The sequence below is a fragment of the Pan troglodytes genome, chromosome 23, assembly GCF_028858775.2.
Source record: "Pan troglodytes isolate AG18354 chromosome 23, NHGRI_mPanTro3-v2.0_pri, whole genome shotgun sequence".
In the NCBI taxonomy this organism is placed as follows: Eukaryota; Metazoa; Chordata; class Mammalia; order Primates; family Hominidae; genus Pan; species Pan troglodytes.
Window position 1 is genome coordinate 47,167,269 of NC_086016.1, and position 16,408 is coordinate 47,183,676.

At 44.4% G+C, this 16,408-nt stretch overlaps 1 protein-coding gene and 1 long non-coding RNA gene across 5 annotated transcripts in view; one reads left to right on the top strand and one right to left on the bottom strand.

Moving 5' to 3' along the window:
- NUP50 (nucleoporin 50) overlaps positions 1-12,179 on the top strand; it is a 24,519-nt gene extending 12,340 nt beyond the window's left edge. For 3 of the 4 annotated variants that reach the window (XM_009438581.5, XM_016938796.4, XM_054675383.2), the window contains 5 exons: positions 50-236; positions 2,398-3,060; positions 5,453-5,534; positions 7,583-7,701; positions 8,636-12,179. In XM_009438581.5, coding sequence (XP_009436856.1) covers positions 50-236; positions 2,398-3,060; positions 5,453-5,534; positions 7,583-7,701; positions 8,636-8,838 — 1,254 coding nt within the window. In that variant the 3' untranslated portion in view covers positions 8,839-12,179. 4 annotated transcript variants of the gene reach the window in all.
- The window catches only part of LOC134809658 (uncharacterized), a 19,079-nt gene extending 3,195 nt beyond the window's left edge, over positions 1-15,884 (bottom strand). Inside the window, exons 1-2 of the long non-coding RNA XR_010155913.1 lie at positions 14,665-15,884; positions 14,080-14,363 (exon numbers count right to left, since the gene is read on the bottom strand). This is a non-coding gene — a long non-coding RNA (uncharacterized LOC134809658). The remainder of the gene's footprint in view (positions 1-14,079; positions 14,364-14,664) is intronic.
- Between the last annotated feature and the right edge of the window lie 524 nt (positions 15,885-16,408).

A 16,408-nucleotide genomic window follows, 5' to 3' on the forward strand; every position in this document is an offset into this window, starting at 1 on the left:
GTAATAGAAAGTACACTTACCTAATGTGTGCTCCTCCTTCATATTTCAGTCTGACACTGGAGGAGCCTTTAAAGGTTTTAAAGGTTTGGTGGAACCTTCTGGAGGAGGACGCTTTTCTGGATTTGGTAGTGGCGCTGGAGGGAAGCCTTTGGAAGGACTGTCGAATGGAAACAACATAACCAGTGCCCCTCCCTTCACCAGTGCAAAGGCAGCGGCAGAGCCCAAGGTAGCCTTTGGTAAGTAGCTCCCATCCCCCAGCCGCCTGTGTAAGTATAATCTATGGAAAAGAGCTTTGCAAAGATGTTTTTCTTATAGCTACCCTGTGTCTTGGAACTATGTGAGCAAAACCAGGGTAATAATGAAAGAGATGGAACTTAGGGAGGTGTTGGTTATTTACAGAGTAAGTGGCTAGAGCACAGGCTTTTGATCCAAAACATCTCAGTTTTGTTCTCAGCTCTGCCAGTTACCAGTTGTGTGACCCTGGCCTCTAAGCCTCAGAATGTTCAATTTTGAAACGAGAATGACCCTCAGAATTGACCTAGAGTCAAAAGAGAAAAGAAAATGCTATGTAGACCCTTTGTGTGCCAAGGGCTTTCTGTGTGCCTCGCACCAAACTGCCTACTGGGAACTCAGATGAGGTTCTCCGTGGCCAGGGTGCCTCCCACGCTAGGTTTGTTTGGGTATGGGATGTGTTGATTGCCTGATCCTGTTTTGAGGGAGTTAGTCAAAAACTCTTGGAATTAGCAACAGAGAATAGGATCATGGGTTAAAAGCTTGGAAATGATCCTGACTGGTGGGGTTGTATTTAGCTGATTATTCTGAGAGTGTATACTGTTTGATTTTAATTTGGCAGAATGTTTAGTGTGATGTAAAACAAGTGCTCTCTGTTAAGTTTTGTTGTTGTTGTTGTTGTTTTTTTCTAAGTTGGAGTCTTGCTTTGTCACCAGGATGGAATGCAGTGGCGCGACCTCTGCTCACTGCAGCCTCCGCCTCTGGGTTTAAGCGATTCTCCTGCCTCAGCCTCCCGAGTAGCTGGGACTACAGGCATGCACCACCATGCCCAGCTAATTTTTGTAATTTTAGTAGAGACGGAGTTTCACCATGTTGGCCAGTATGGTCTTGATCTCTTGATCTCGTGATCCACCTGCCTTGGCCTCCCAAAGTGCTGGGATTACATCCGCGAGCCACTGTGCCCGGCCTCTGTTAAGATTTTTAACTACAGCCATCCCCTAGTATCCTGGGGATTGGTTTCAGCACCCCCTCGGATGTTCAAGTCCCATAGTCAGACCAGCATAACTCTTAGATAGGAAAAGTGAGTGTTCGTATCCACTGGTTTCTCATCCCTGGAGTACTGCATTGAGACAGGGTCTTGCTCTGTCACCTAGGCTGGAGTGTACTGGTGTGGTCTTGGCTCACTGCAGCCACAACCTCCCGAGCTCAAGTGATCCTCCCCCATCAGCCTCCCCAGTAGCTGGGATTATAGGTACACACCACCACACTCAGCTAATTTTTACATTTTTTGTAGAGATGGTGTTTTGCCATGTTGCCCAGGCTGGTCTCAAACTCCTGAGCTCAAGCGATTTGCCCACCTCAGCCTCCCAAAGTGTTGGGATTACATGCATGAGCCACCGCACCTGGCTGAGGACTGCATTTCACAGGTGTGGAACCTGCAGGTACAGAGGGGCGACTGTACTTTAATACTGTTCATCCCAACAACCTTGGGGATTAAGTGTTAATGCTGACCTGCTGTTCTAACAGTGCTGTTTGAAATAGGCATCCTTTTGTCTACTGCCACACCACCCTCGACGCGCCCGATCACATCTCAGATAGGCGTCCTTTTGAAGGAAAAGATTATTTTTAAAATGTGTAGAGCAAGCATATGGTGGTTAGTGTTCTTGTATAAACTTTGACTTGATCTTTATTAATCGGCTTTACTGACAACTGGTTACTAAATACTACTCCTTGAACACATACTTTTTGAGCGGTCACAAAAATAGGACACAGTAGGTCGGGAGCAGTGGCTCACGCTTGTAATCCCAGCACTTTGGGAGGCTGAGGCGGGCGGATCATGAGGTCAGGAGTTCAAGACCAGCCTGGCCAACATGACGAAACCCCATCTCTACTAAAATACAAAAATTAGCCGGGTGTGGTGGCGGGTGCCCGTAATCCCACCTACTCGGGAGGTTGAGGCAGGAGAATCGCTTGAACCTGGGAGGCAGAGGTTGCAGTGAGCCAAGATCGTGCCACGGCACTCCAGCCTGGGTGACAGAGCAAGACTGTCTTGGTGTGGGGGGAGATACAGTAAAAGCAGAAAGTATGAAGGCAGAGTGGCATAAAAATCTAGATGATTTAATCAAATTAGGCTAAATAAATGGTTTAATTATTAACTTTCTGTAGGTTCTCTTGCTGCAAATGGCCCTACCGCCTTGGTTGATAAAGTTTCAAATCCCAAAAGTAATGGGGACAGTCAGCAGCCCTCCTCCTCTGGCCTTGCTTCCAGTAAAGCTTGTGTCGGAAATGCCTATCACAAGCAGTTGGCCGCCTTGAACTGCTCCGTGCGGGATTGGATAGTGAAGCACGTGAATACAAACCCCCTCTGTGATCTGACACCTATCTTTAAAGACTATGAGAAATATTTAGCAAACATTGAACAGCAACACGGGAACAGTGGCAGGAATTCTGAAAGTGAATCTAACAAAGTGGCGGCTGAAACACAGTCTCCTTCCCTTTTTGGCTCAACAAAATTACAGCAAGAGTCAACGTTTTTGTTTCATGGCAACAAAACTGAAGATACACCTGACAAGAAGGTGGAGGTGGCATCTGAAAAGAAAACGGACCCATCATCACTAGGAGCGACAAGTGCCTCATTTAATTTCGGCAAGAAAGTTGATAGCTCTGTTTTGGGCTCATTAAGCTCTGTCCCCCTGACTGGATTTTCTTTCTCCCCTGGAAACTCCAGTTTATTTGGCAAAGATACTACCCAGAGTAAACCAGTCTCTTCACCATTTCCCACTAAACCATTGGAGGGCCAAGCGGAAGGTGACAGTGGTGAATGCAAAGGTAAGTACCAGCTTTGTCGTTGAGTCGAGGTTTGCATAAGATTCGTGTTTCTTGGGAAACCCAGAGACTTTGATTCCAAATATGGGTCTGGATTCACATTGAGACGTTGTTCTCTCCATGTGTGATCTCAGACAGAGCTAATCAGCTTCTCTGAGTTTCAGATTCCTGCTTTATGAAAGAGTAAGACTTTTGTAGGGTTGTTTATAAGGATTAAAAATAAAATGAATTTGAAAACACCTGACTTTGAAAAGTCTCAAACACACATGGCTTAGCATATAAAAAACAAGTGAATTAAAGACGTTTTTTGAAAATTGTGTTTTTGGAAAAGTTCATCATGAATGTCCCCTGAATTGATTTGTACTTAGGAGATCTCACTGTAAATAAAGTCATGTGGCAAAACAGTACTTGACTATACATTACAAATGTAGACTTTTCATAGCCATAGAGAAGAAATCAACATTGTTTTCCTCCTGTGGGTTTGGAGGCGCCTCCTTTCCAGAGGGTGGCAGTGGTGTCTAAGTGATGTTTCCTGTGTGTATCGTCAGTGCCCCAGACAAGGCACAAGGTCTGGGCCCTCCAGACCTCTGTTGTTAGCTTAAAAAGTGGGGTGATGTCATGATGCTGCTTCCTCACATGGTGGCTGTGAACAAATGGTGTCTGTGAAGACACCTACTTGTAAGCAGTTGAAAGTGAGGCCAGGTGAGGTGGCCCACACCTGTAATCCCAGCACTTCGGGAGGCCAAAGTGGAAGGCTCACCTGAGGCCAGGAGTTTGAGACCAGCCTGGGCAACATAGCAAGACCCCATCTCTACAAAAATTTTTAAAAATTAGCCAGGCCAGGTGGTGGGCGCCTGTAGTCACAGCTACTCTAGAGGCTGAGGTGGGAGTATCTCGAGCTCAGAAGTTCAAGGTTGCCGTGAGCCGTGGTTGCATCACTGCACTCCAGCCTGGGCAGCACAGACCTTGCCTCAATAAAAGAAAAAGTGTACTTCTTAGACATACGAACATACTGATCCTTGAGGAAGAAAACTGCATTTGCCAATTTGCCTCTGAAATATTACGGTTTTCTAGCAGGAGGCTAGACTTCCATTACTGTTTTGCCTTGCCCTGCTTTCAAGTATATCCTCAGGCATGGGCCCTCTGGGCACAGGGTGAAATAAGGGTCTCCCCTTTTCTTTCTTCTCTGCCTCCCATAAATAAAACAAATGGGGAGTCTTTCCTGAGGCAGGCACTGGGGATTTGAATCGAGTCCCAGTGGAGGCAGGACGCCCCTCAGTGAGCGCCTGTTCCTTGTCCCTTGGTTATCACAGTTTAAGCATCAGAAGACTGGGGAGATTGGAGTGATAAGACGGACAGTCGTGTGACCTAATCATCTGAGCATCACAGTTGTTTTTCTTAGAATTGCTTTCTGGTGAGTTTTTATGCAACTGCCGTTCTCTTTAAGAGGATCCTTTTATATATGTGGGTTTTTTTATTTTTTTGAGACGGTCTCGTTCTGTCACCCAGGCTAGTAGTGCAGTGACACAGTCATAGCTCACTACAGCCTCTACCTCCTGGGGTGAAGCAATCCTCCCACTTCAGTCTGCCAAGTAGCTGGGTCCACAGGCACGTACCGCCACACCTGGTTAACTTTTTTATTTTTTGTAGAGATGGGGGGCGTCTCACCATGTTGACCAGACTGGTGTCGAACTCCTGGGCTCAAGCGATCTTCCTGCCTTGGCCCTGCAGCGTGCTGGGATTACAGGCGTGAGCAACTGTACACAGCCTAATACATGTGTTTAAATAGTGTCTTGTTTAAATAAAGGCCTAGGTCTCCCGTGTTTGGGAGACCCCGTTAGTGGGGATACCTTTGGTACCAGAGCAGTGACCCATGTGGCAATTCAGACAAAGCTTAAATTACTTACACTGGGGCTTTGGAATGATTTCTCTGATAACTTGTCCCCTGTTAAAAAAAAAAAAAAAAGTATTTTTCTATCTTTGGCTATTACTGATACTTGTAGATATAGTCACAGGAATATTCAGGGGTGAAGGTGTTAAAAACTCATCCGAGATGTAATTTTCCAGTGGGTAATTTGAATATAGAGTGTTGATTTTTTTTCTGTCATAAGCATGGAGATTTTTCCATTTTAAGGTTTTCTATATATTGGAAGTTATTTTAGAATTAAGAGGTATGTTCCCATTAAAAAGGATTCTTATTTTTCACAAAATAGTTAAAATCCTGCAGGTACTCCCTTCTGGCATCCCCCCCCCCACCCCATTAAGTGTGCATTTTAGTCTGTCAGTTTACATGGAGTTCTCTGGTGGAGGTTTAGGGTGTTACGTAACAAAACTTCACTCACTTCTTTAAGCTCTGGATTGGAATCTTACTGAATTATTGTCATTTTTATAAAAGGTGGAGATGAAGAAGAGAATGATGAGCCACCCAAAGTAGTAGTTACCGAAGTAAAAGAAGAAGATGCTTTTTACTCCAAAAAGTAAGAATCCCCACAACCTGCTGGCGCATGTGTTTTGCAGGCATGGTGGCTCCAGGCTGGAGAATGTCCTCACGGCACTCGACTGAGCTTCCAGTCTCGGGGTCAAGCTTTGCCTGCTCTCAGGTGGAACGGGAAAGAATTCTTGGCCAGTTTATTCAAAAATCCAGTTCTAGAAATGTCCTGGTGGGCAGGTCTCACTCTTTTCTGTCACTTTAGCTCTTTTAAAGTGCTTTAGAGACAGGATCGTCCATGATCTTCCCAACCCCATCCCATCCCATCCCATCCCATCCCATCGCATTCCATCCCATCCCATCCCATCCCGTCTTCTCTCCCTGTGTCTTTCTCCCTCCCCTTCCTCCTCCCCAACAAAGAAATCGCAGAGTCAGTCAGTGATACCAGGTTTGGCCTCAGAAGGCATCTCTCATCCCTTCCTGGAGACTTGGTTGGCCTTTCTGGATTTTCTCATAGTCAAAAAGTTAAGCACAGTAACCGTCCCTTCCTGTTTAGGACCTATAAAAACTTTCATCTTCCTTTCAATTAAATGAGATTAGTTTTTACAAAGATATTTGCTGAAAAAACATTTGTGCCATTTCAGAAGCTTTCAAAGATGTGTTTTTGTAATGCAAAAATTTCCGAATAATGAGCCGGCAGTTTTCCATGAACAGGTCACCACATCCTGTGGGATTCCCAGGTGTTAGTTTCAAGAACTTTTAAAAGAGGCCAACAATTTCTTCTGTGTTTAAATTTCATTACTCACATGACATAAAGGAGTGACCCAACTTTAAGATTTTTTTTTTTTTAATTAGAATCAAATGAGGCCAGGCATGGTGGCTCATGCCTGTAATCCCAGCACTTTGGGAGGCTGAGACAGGCAGATCACCTGAGGTCAGGAGTTCCAGACAAACCTGGCCAACATGGTGAAATCCTGTCTCTACTAAAAATATGAAAATTAGCCAAATGTGGTGGCGCACGCCTGTAATCCCAGCTGTTTGGGAGTCTGAGGCATGAGAATTGCTTGAACCCTGAGAAGCAGAGGTTGCAGTGAGCCAAGATCATGCCACTGCACTCCAGCCTGGGCCACAGAGTAAGACTCTGTCTCAAAAGAAATACATAAATCAATAAATGAGCCATGGTTTTGTATTAATAACCTCAGGAGATGCATAGCACAGGAGGCTGGGAAGATATTTGATTACTTTGTTATTAGTTAGACCCTACCCAAGAATGTTTTCCAAATTTATTTCAAAATGTTGTGCAATCAAAAACTGAAGGAGCCTTGAGGTTTTTTTTTGTTTTTTTTTTTTTGAGACGGAGTCTGTCACCCAGGCTGGAGTGCAGTGGTGCGATCTCGGCTCACTGCAAGCTCCGCCTCCCAGGTTCATGCCATTCTCCTGCCTCAGCCTCCCGAGTAGCTGGGACTACAGGTGCCTGCCACCACGCTCAGCTAATTTTTTGTATTATTAGTAGAGACGGGGTTTCACTGTGTTAGCCAGGATGGTCTCAATCTTCTGACCTCATGATCTGCCTGCCTCGGCCTCCCAAAGTGCTGGGATTACAGGTGTGAGCCACCGCACCTGGTCGAGGAGAATTTTTAAAATAAGAAATAGGCCACAAAAAAAAAAAAAAAAGGAGGGAGAGGTGGGCGAGATAGGACAGGGTCTTTGTCCTTTATTTGTGCCTGTCTTTAGAGGACCAGATCAGCGATCTTGAGCTCAGGGCCAAAGGAGCAGAACGGCGGGGGTGGGGAGGGGGGGTGTTGAGCCCTGATTTTGACTGACTTGAGAACACAGTTTCAGAAAGTGTTATAAAAAGTTTCATGGGGCCCACTGTTTAATTTGAAAAAATGGGGAGGAGTTTTAAAATCTCTAAGCAGATTTTCTTATTCTGGTTTTTGCTCAGGCTCTATTTGGATCAATTAAAGATTTATCCTGAAGCTTCCTGTACTCATTTAATAGAGATTTTCCACAGAAGTGTGAAGAGTGGTTGTTAGAAAACTGTGTGACTTGATTAGTCCTTGAATGCTTGATGGTACCTATTATTTTTCTCCATAGGTGTAAACTGTTTTACAAGAAAGACAATGAGTTTAAAGAGAAAGGCATAGGTACTCTGCATTTAAAACCTACAGCAAATCAGAAGACACAGCTTTTGGTGCGGGCAGACACCAATTTAGGTGGGTACCTTTTTTCAGTTGGCACAAAATCATCATCACATAGTATATAAAAGCCTTTACTCTGCTGACTCAAGGTTATTAATATGTTTTTAAACAGAGTGCATTCAGGCCAAATTCATCCTGTATTTACTTATAGTTTTGAGTCCCAGGATAATAGCGTGTAAGGAAACATAAACGTGTTAGAAGCTGTAAACAAAATGATTTTTCATTTTCCTTTGTGTTAGAAATGTGACTAAGAAGCTAGAGATTAGACCATTTAATGAACACCCAAGGGAAATTAACCTTTTAAAGGAATCCTTTTTATATAGCAAGTAATCACTAACTGATCGCTGTCCATCCTCAGTTTTAACCTGAAAAGAGTCCACTGCAAGGATCCTAGTGCCCGAAGGAGGAGGAAGACGGGGCAGGCCTGCGGTGGAGCGGGCAGTAGTGGTAGAGAACAGGGGGCTGTGTTGCAGAAAATCAAGGGAGGTGTTTTTCTTTCCCGTGGGCTTGACTAGTGAGTAATAATATTATGGTCGTGTCACTTTTGCCCAGGGAGCTGTGCCGGCCTCTGTGACAGAGGTGTCCTTTGTCCGTGTGGCGCAGTGAAGACACTGGGTTGTGCCACCGTGTTCTTCCTTCAGTGCAAAAACGGACAGTGTTGAGAGGGCTGAAGGTTCTGAGCGAGGCTGCTGGCTCTGAGAGAAACGCTGTGTGGGTGCAGAGACCCGGGCTGGAGGGAGGACGGAAGGCCACTCCTCACAGTGAGGGCAAGTCCTCCCCGAGGCCTCCCAGTTCTCAGGGAACCAGTCCTGATTTTGTGCTGTTCCTGTTGGCTCCCCGTGTTAGATCTATTAAGTTATTTCAGCGTTTAATGTTTAGCATATTACAGACTCCTTTGGTGGAGCTATAGCTTCTATAATTTTGATGGGTTTTGTTTGTTTGAATGCAGGCAACATATTGCTGAACGTTCTGATTCCACCCAATATGCCATGTACGCGAACAGGGAAGAATAACGTTCTTATCGTCTGTGTTCCAAATCCACCAATTGACGAGAAGAATGCCACCATGCCAGTCACCATGTTGATTCGGGTAAAAACCAGCGAGGACGCAGACGAGTTGCACAAAATTTTACTGGAGAAAAAGGATGCCTGAACACGCGAAGTCGGCTGCAGAATTATTGCCAAGTTGCTGCTTCTTCCACCGCCCCTTAAAGTTAGTCAGTTTTTCTTCTCTTCTTTGACATTCTAAGAACTTATAGATAACTTAAAACTTTTGTGAGGAAGATTAATGTGGCCAATAAAACCTTTAAATGTTAAGTGTCAAGAAACCGCACTCTCCCTTCTTAAGAACTGCCTAAAGTGTAAAATACATTTGAATGCAATTTTTGGAAGATTTTTTAATGTTCGTTTATTAAACTAACCCTAAGTGATTTCTTCAAGGACTGCAATCAGGGTATCAATTTGCTTTCCCAAAGGCTCTTCCAACCCGTGGGTTTTGGGGTCCACCGCCACCACCAGAGAGGCTTTTGAACAGGTGCCCGGCTGTGTTCAGAAGGAAGCTGGCCTGTGTGCTTCTCTCCGGTGGGCTCAGCCGATGTGTGAGACTTCTTCTGTTACCAAATGAACCAGGCTGCCACGCTGTGACAGGCGTTTGTCCTCTGCTTTATTTTTCTTTTGAAGCTCAAATGTGAGTACTAAGTGTTCACCTCAGCGTTCGAATCATTGGCCTGTAACCCTGTGGGCTGCTTCACGAAAATTCAGGACCTGCATTTTCATTCTAAAAAGAAATGAACAGCTTGTGAAGGAGTTTTTTGGCTTCGTAGTTTCTATTCATGAGGTAGTGTTACTTCTTTATCCCCCTAAAGACAAAATGAAGATAAAGGGGGATTGCCAGGAATGGGTTTAAAAGCACACATGTGGTAGCTTATCATCTACGCCATGGAGAGTGAGCCCTTACGAAATGAAAGTCAAATGAGACCATCCGAGAAAAAGAAGATGCGCATAGGCATTTGTACCATGATCAACCCCACGCACATGGAAACTGTGACCAAGTGACGTGCCTGGGAGCTTTGACACACGAGCCATGTGAATTCACTAGGAAACATGTAATAAGGTCATGGAAGAGAAAATCGTGTGTAAATTTTGCCTTTAACTTTAGACAGCAGTATATTATACATTTGATATCTGAAATTACTTTTTTAAGAGTAAGATTCCATATGTCTGTCTGGAAGGGAGCCAGGGTTATGCACACGAATATCCCTGTCACTTCTCCAGAGCCGTCAGGTAACTAACACGAGCATTCTTTGAAGACTCTGGGCACATGAATGATACACAGAATTGAATGTTTAAATTTCCACTTTGATTCCTCACGAATCATTTGAGACTAGTACCAGCTGATCCTGTGTACAGGCTCAGGGCCAGGGCCCAAGGGCTCACACGTGTGTGTTCTCATCTTCAGTGCGTAGCGCATTCTCATTTAGAAAAGAGTGGTCAGAATAATTGTGGACAGTACAGTGGCTTTTTAAAACTACAGTCTTTAGGTGTAAGGTTTGGCGCCGGGAGCAATTTTATGATCAAATATGATGAACTCCTAAGTCACTGAGGTGTGATTGGGCCAATGTTGGCATGAGGTTCTTGCTCTACTTCCGGTGTTTTGATTCCACTGGGAGAATTTGGCCTAGTGTGTGGCTTTGGATGGATCCGTGTAGAGAGAGGTGAGCTTGTCCTGTTACAGATGCTGTTAGACATAGGGATAGTAGGCACCTAGGGAGGAAGTGGCCATTATTTTTACCCTGACTTTTTAGAATGGAGAATGCACGTGGGGTTCTGTTGCGGGTGATTCACAGTAAGCACGTGGTTGATGCTGTTGATACCGGCCCTGCCTGATTGACGTTAATTCAACTTTTCAAAAGATGAAGAACTAAGGGGAACAAATTTAAGTTTGTTGCAACTTAGCCACACATGCTTCCCTGGTACCAGCTGGAATCAGCAGCTCACAGGCATCTTTAGGACACTTCAGTGTATATGACACAGTACTTTGTTAGCGTCTGCGTGTGTATGGAAAGTTTACAAAAAAATGGCATGAAAAGATCATGATTGGATTTTCTTTTAAACCTGCCCTTCTGTAAAAAATAGTTTATATATTTTTAAATTAGTAGGTATGTGTGGCTTCTTTTTTTCCTAACATTCCCAGCAAATTTTTGCTGCTAAGACTATCACTGTTAAAGTGAAAATTACAGGGAAAAATGTGATGAATATACCGTAACTCAAAATGTGATATTTTCTTAAAATCACTCTTTTATGCTTTAGGGAACTGGTTGGTCTCCACTTTGATTATTAATGTAAAGAGCCTGAGTATACGTGGATTTCATTGTAAAATTTAGCTCCTTGTCTTTTACTTGGGGCACGGGGCCCCCGGAGGGCTTACCTACTTTCCCCACTATGTTAACAGGTAATTCTGATTTATGCGTTTAGTTTGACTTATTTTTAACAAAATATTAGAAGTTATGTTTTAAAATGTTTAATGTGGACTGAAATTTTCATCTTTTGTTTGAGAATCTATGAAGTGTATCATATACGTGGCCTAAAGCAAGGTGTGTATTTTGTTATTTTGAAATTGTTTTGCATCTGGACAAATACTAAATATCCCAGTGGCCTTTTTTTTTTTTTTTTTAAACCTGTGTATCCATCTCATCCTTTTGCGTATTCCTAGTAAGCAAAAAAATCTGTTATGCCATCTTCATTATTCGAATTACAGACTGAAAAAATATGGCCAGTTTTTAAAGAAGTTTAGATTATGTTTTCCATGGAAGGACAAGTCTGACTGTTCATAGGCTGATTTTCTTTAAGAGGATTATTCTGTTTTACAATTTCAATTCTAGATCCCATTTTATATATGCTGCATGCCAAAAAAAAGAAAAAACTACCTTTTCTGGTGTGGAAGGGAAGAAAAACTAATATTCTACCTTACTAGTAGAGTTCAAAACAAGTTTTCACTGAGAGCCTTTTCAGTAAAAGTTAAACAAGTTTGTTTTTTGAGCATTTGTCAGTTATTCTATTTCAGAAGAATCAAAATTCAAGCACGATACATTTTGAAGGCTTTGCAAACTGCTAAACCCCTGATGAGTCCTCTCATTCTGGAAGTGGGAATTTGAGTAGATACTGATTTGTCCCGTAGTATGGCAGATGACAGGGAGGTCTTTTCCAATCAGGCACTCAGAACACAGGTCACTGTATGTTCTCAACCAGTAACAATCATACTGAGGACGAAGGACTCTCCGTTTGATGCAGACACAATTGTAATGGAGATGTAAAACTTCTTAGCAATCAGATGGATAAATTGTTTGCTTTTTACTTTAAATAGGAAATTGTTTTCTAAAACTAAAATACTTGAATTGTCAGACAATATAATCTCAGCTTGTATTAGTTTTTGAATGCTCCCATCGAGGAAGTGTAACAATCCATGAAATGTGAATAAATGAAAAGTAAACAAAATCCCAGTGTGTGACAGTCTTATGTTCCTCTGTGATGCACTTGGCATTAATACAAGTCAGACAGACCTGAGGAAGAAGAATCAATGCAGAAGCTGCAACCAGAAACTTCCTTGAACAACAGGAATGTCAGCTTGGAGGTGAGTGAGAGACCAGTTTATTATCAGACTCCTTGCTGGGGGACGAGACTACTTTTAAACCATTCAGACCAAGGGTTTCTGTTGGATTAAAATCTTAACAGATTGGAATGGGAACAATTGATCCTTAATGGGCTAGTGTGCAAAGCATTGGCTAGGTGCTTTATATGTATTACCTTGGTTAGTCCTCAGAGCAAACCTTTGAGACTTATTTTTTAACCTTTCCTACGTTACTCAGCATTTATTTGGTTTAAAAGGGGTATTTTCTGGTTTAAAAAAATAATATTGCAAAGATTTAAGTTATCCATCAAAGTATTTTCCTGAACCGTTAACATCTAATAGAAACTAAATGACACTAAGAGAATGTCATCTGAAGAGGAAGATTGCACCTAAGCCGCAGCAACCCTGTTTAGATACTCAGCTGCATGGCCGGGCTAGAACCTGGGTTCTCAGAGTGGTCCTGGGACTGACACAGAAGAAGTTGATGGAAATGCAAGCCCGGCCGGGCCCAGTGGCCCACGCCTGTAATCCTAACACTTTGGGAGGCCGAGGTGGGTGGATCGCTTGAGCCCAGGAGTTTGAGACCAGCCTGTGCAACTGTTGGGAAAAGGGCTTGTGGGGTGCCTGTATAAACTGGCCATAAAAATACAGGACACTAAGTTGTGGAAAGCCACAAGAGGTCTCTGAGGAGGAGAGACTCCTAATTGCCATCATGTTCCCATGCTCAGAGTGAGACCTGCTCTCTTATCTGTAAACACTGTGTTCAAGGAGAGAGACACTCCTTTGAAACACTGGAATGTGGACAGACGTGCAGGCTCCGAGTTAAGCCCGCTCCCACCAGCTACTCTCCGATAAAGATACGCTGAGCAGCACAGAGGAGGTTCATTGAAACCGCTGTTGCCGTAGATGATGCCTGTGACGCACCGCCGCCCTTTCACTGTTTCGCCCCGAACATCTGCTTAAATCTGTGATTGGACTCAATAGTGTGGAGACCAGAGCTCTGAGCCTTTTGCAGCCTCCACATTTTGCAACTGGCCCCCTGGCTCCCACCTTCACTCTTAACCTGTCTCTTCTCAATCCTTTGTCGCCACCAGACTTCGGGTACCCTACGGGTGGTGTTGAGGCTGGTCCCCAACATGCAACATAGCAAAAACCCTGGCTCTACAAAGAATACAAAATGTAGCCAGGCATGATGGCATGCACCTGTAGTCCCAGCTACTTGGGAGGCTGAGGTGGGAGGATGGTTTGATCCCAGGAGGTGGAGGCTCCAGGGAGTGAGCAGTGATCATGCCATTGCACTCCAGCCTGGGTGACAAAGCAAGACCCTATCTCAAAAAACCAAAAAAAATCAAACCCGGCTGGGCAAGGTAGCTCACGCCTGTAATTGCAGCACTTTGGGAGGCTGAGGTGGGAAGATTGCTGAGCCCAGAGTTAGAGACCAGCCTGGGCAACACAGCAAGACCCTGTCTCTAGGAAAAAAAAAAAAAAAAAATTTTTAATTAGCTGGGCATGGTGGTGGAAGGAATCGCTTAAGCCCAGGAGATCCAGGCTGTAGTAAGCCGTGGTTGCGCCACTGTACTCCAATCTGGGTGACAGCAAGACGCTGTCCGTGCCCATCCACCCCCCAACAAAAGGCTAACCCATGGGCCCCAACTAGGCTACTGAATCAGCGCCTCAGGTTGGAGCCCATTTTTTAAAATTGAGGTAGAATTCATATAAACTGCACCCCTTTAAAGTACATGATTCAGTGGCTTTTAGTATACTCACAGTGGTGCAGCCATCATCACTGATCCAAAGGATTTTCCTCACCGGTCTTCTGGGTTTGAACGTTGGGTTAGAGCGTGCATTAGGTGATCCTGAGGCATGCTCACATTTGGGAACCGCTGGCACATGCACTCCCGATGACTCCAAAGATGGCCCGTGAAATACCCCTTGCACACGCCGGGAAGAAATGGCAGTAGTGATCAGCGTTGCCAGCAACTATGCCAGCCTTTGGACGTAACCTTGTCTCACTTCAACATCGTCGCATCCCAGGAAGGAAAGTGGTGATTCTACTTGAGAAAACCCAGGCCCAGGGTTGAGTGTGTCTGAGGTGGTGCAGCTTGAGGTCCCAGCCCCACACACCTCTCCCCAGCGTGCCACGTTAAGTGAGATATACGTGCCCACTAAATTACTCAACTGCACTGGCTTCTGGAAGTGGCTAAAATCTTTTAAGCAAAATTGTTTATTCAGAGTAGCATAAAATTTGGCTAAAAGCCATGGTTATTTCAAAATGAGCAACCTAATTGTTTCATTAAAATCAGATTCCAAGAGGAAAGACCCCAGTCCACACAGAGGAAAGAACTCTCTAACCTGTTGGCTGATGGAGAGGCTAAGTCAGGGGCAATTCAGTGACACTGTAAGGAAAGAAAAGACAACATGATCCTTTCTTTATCCCCAGAAACAAGTATTTTCCCTTCCTCGTGTAAATTTTCCAGCTGTTCTTATCAGTCAGGCACAAAGTACAGCATGTTACCACAGTCAACATGTCTATTTACAATGAACTGTGTTATTGTATGGATTGAGTTACATTCCCCTCTCCTCCCAGTGTTAAGATTCCCAAAGGTTTTCCTTTCCAGTTACCTTTTTTCCTTCTAAGCTAGGGCATGACTAGTTCCTAAAAGCTTATCTAAGGCTAAAGGAACCGAAATAGCAGATTAGCCTTCCAAGAGGAGGCGATGAATAGGAATGAGGTTCCTGCAGGCAGCTTCCAAGATAGAGACTCTCCCCAAATTTCTATTAAACATTTTTCAGGTGACTGCTTTAAAAGGACTTCCCACTGTTCAACAAGAAGGGGGTTGACCTGGATGGCAAGGAAGTCTTCACCTGCTAGACCGCCTCCTTCCTAACTGCCATCTTCATGGGCTGCCTTTGGGGTTGTGGTCAGAAAATTCTCCTGGTCTGGTGTTTCTAAGGCAGTGGCTGTTCCCAAGAAGTGTCACTGATAGGATGTCCCTTACTGTATTCCGGAATGCTTGCGTTCCTCTCAGACCCTCTTTTCTCTGCCCCTCATTTTCCACTCTGTAACTTTCTGCGGTGTCTTAGGTCTTACACCCATCGCTGGTAACTCACTAAGTCCATCTGACCGTGGAAAGGAAAAGCTCACAGTGTGAAAGGCGACGATGAGGCTGCTCCCACCTACGAGGGCCCTGCAGTAGCAGACTCGGAAGGATCAGCCGGAAAATGCGAGAGCCTGCTCGAGGTCCCCTCACCTGCTGAGCTGCAAGACAGCCGCCTGCTGCAAACACCTCATCTTCCGTTAGACCAGCCAGCTTACCCGGAGCCTGCAAAACCTGAACTTGGGGCTCCTGGCCTCTATTCCATTGTTTTTCCACTTCTGTGAGGGTTAAGAGGTTCTCTGAAAAAGCTTGGGAGATTTTATAGCACAACTGAAAGGGTGTGTACTACTTTGTGGAGGCTAAAAGCTAAACATGAAATGCATTTTTTTTTTTTTTTTTTTTGAGATGGAGTCTTTGTCACCCAGGCTGGAGTGCAGTGGTATGAGCTTGGCTCACTGCAACCTCTGCCTCCTGGGTTGAAGCGATTCTCCTGCCCCAGCCTCCCAAGTAGCTGAGACTACAGGTGCACATCACCACGCCCGGTTAATTTTTGTATTTTTAGTAGAGATGGGGGTTTCACCCTATGTTGGCCAGGCTGGTCTCGAACTCCTGACCTCAAGTGATCTGCCCGCCTCGGCCTCCCAAAGTGCTGGGATTACAGGCGTGAGCCACCGTGCCAGGCCTTGAAATGCATCTTGAAATGATTTAATTCTGCAAATATGGCATCTCTGGCCAAACCCGTCACTGACCTGCCCACCTCTTCTCGGACTCCTCACTGGCTCACGGCAGGCAAAACCAGCACACAGGGTGATTTTTCTCTGCCTCCAACACACTCCAGTTCAAAAAAGTAGCTTGTGTGAAAGCTCCAAAAAAAGTTTCAGGAATCACTGGGGGCAAATTAAGTTTCAATCATTAAATTATTGCTTTGCTATAGTATCTGTATTTACCCTGAAATTCCCATTACAGAAAAAGATTAGAGGAAGACACAGAAAAAAATT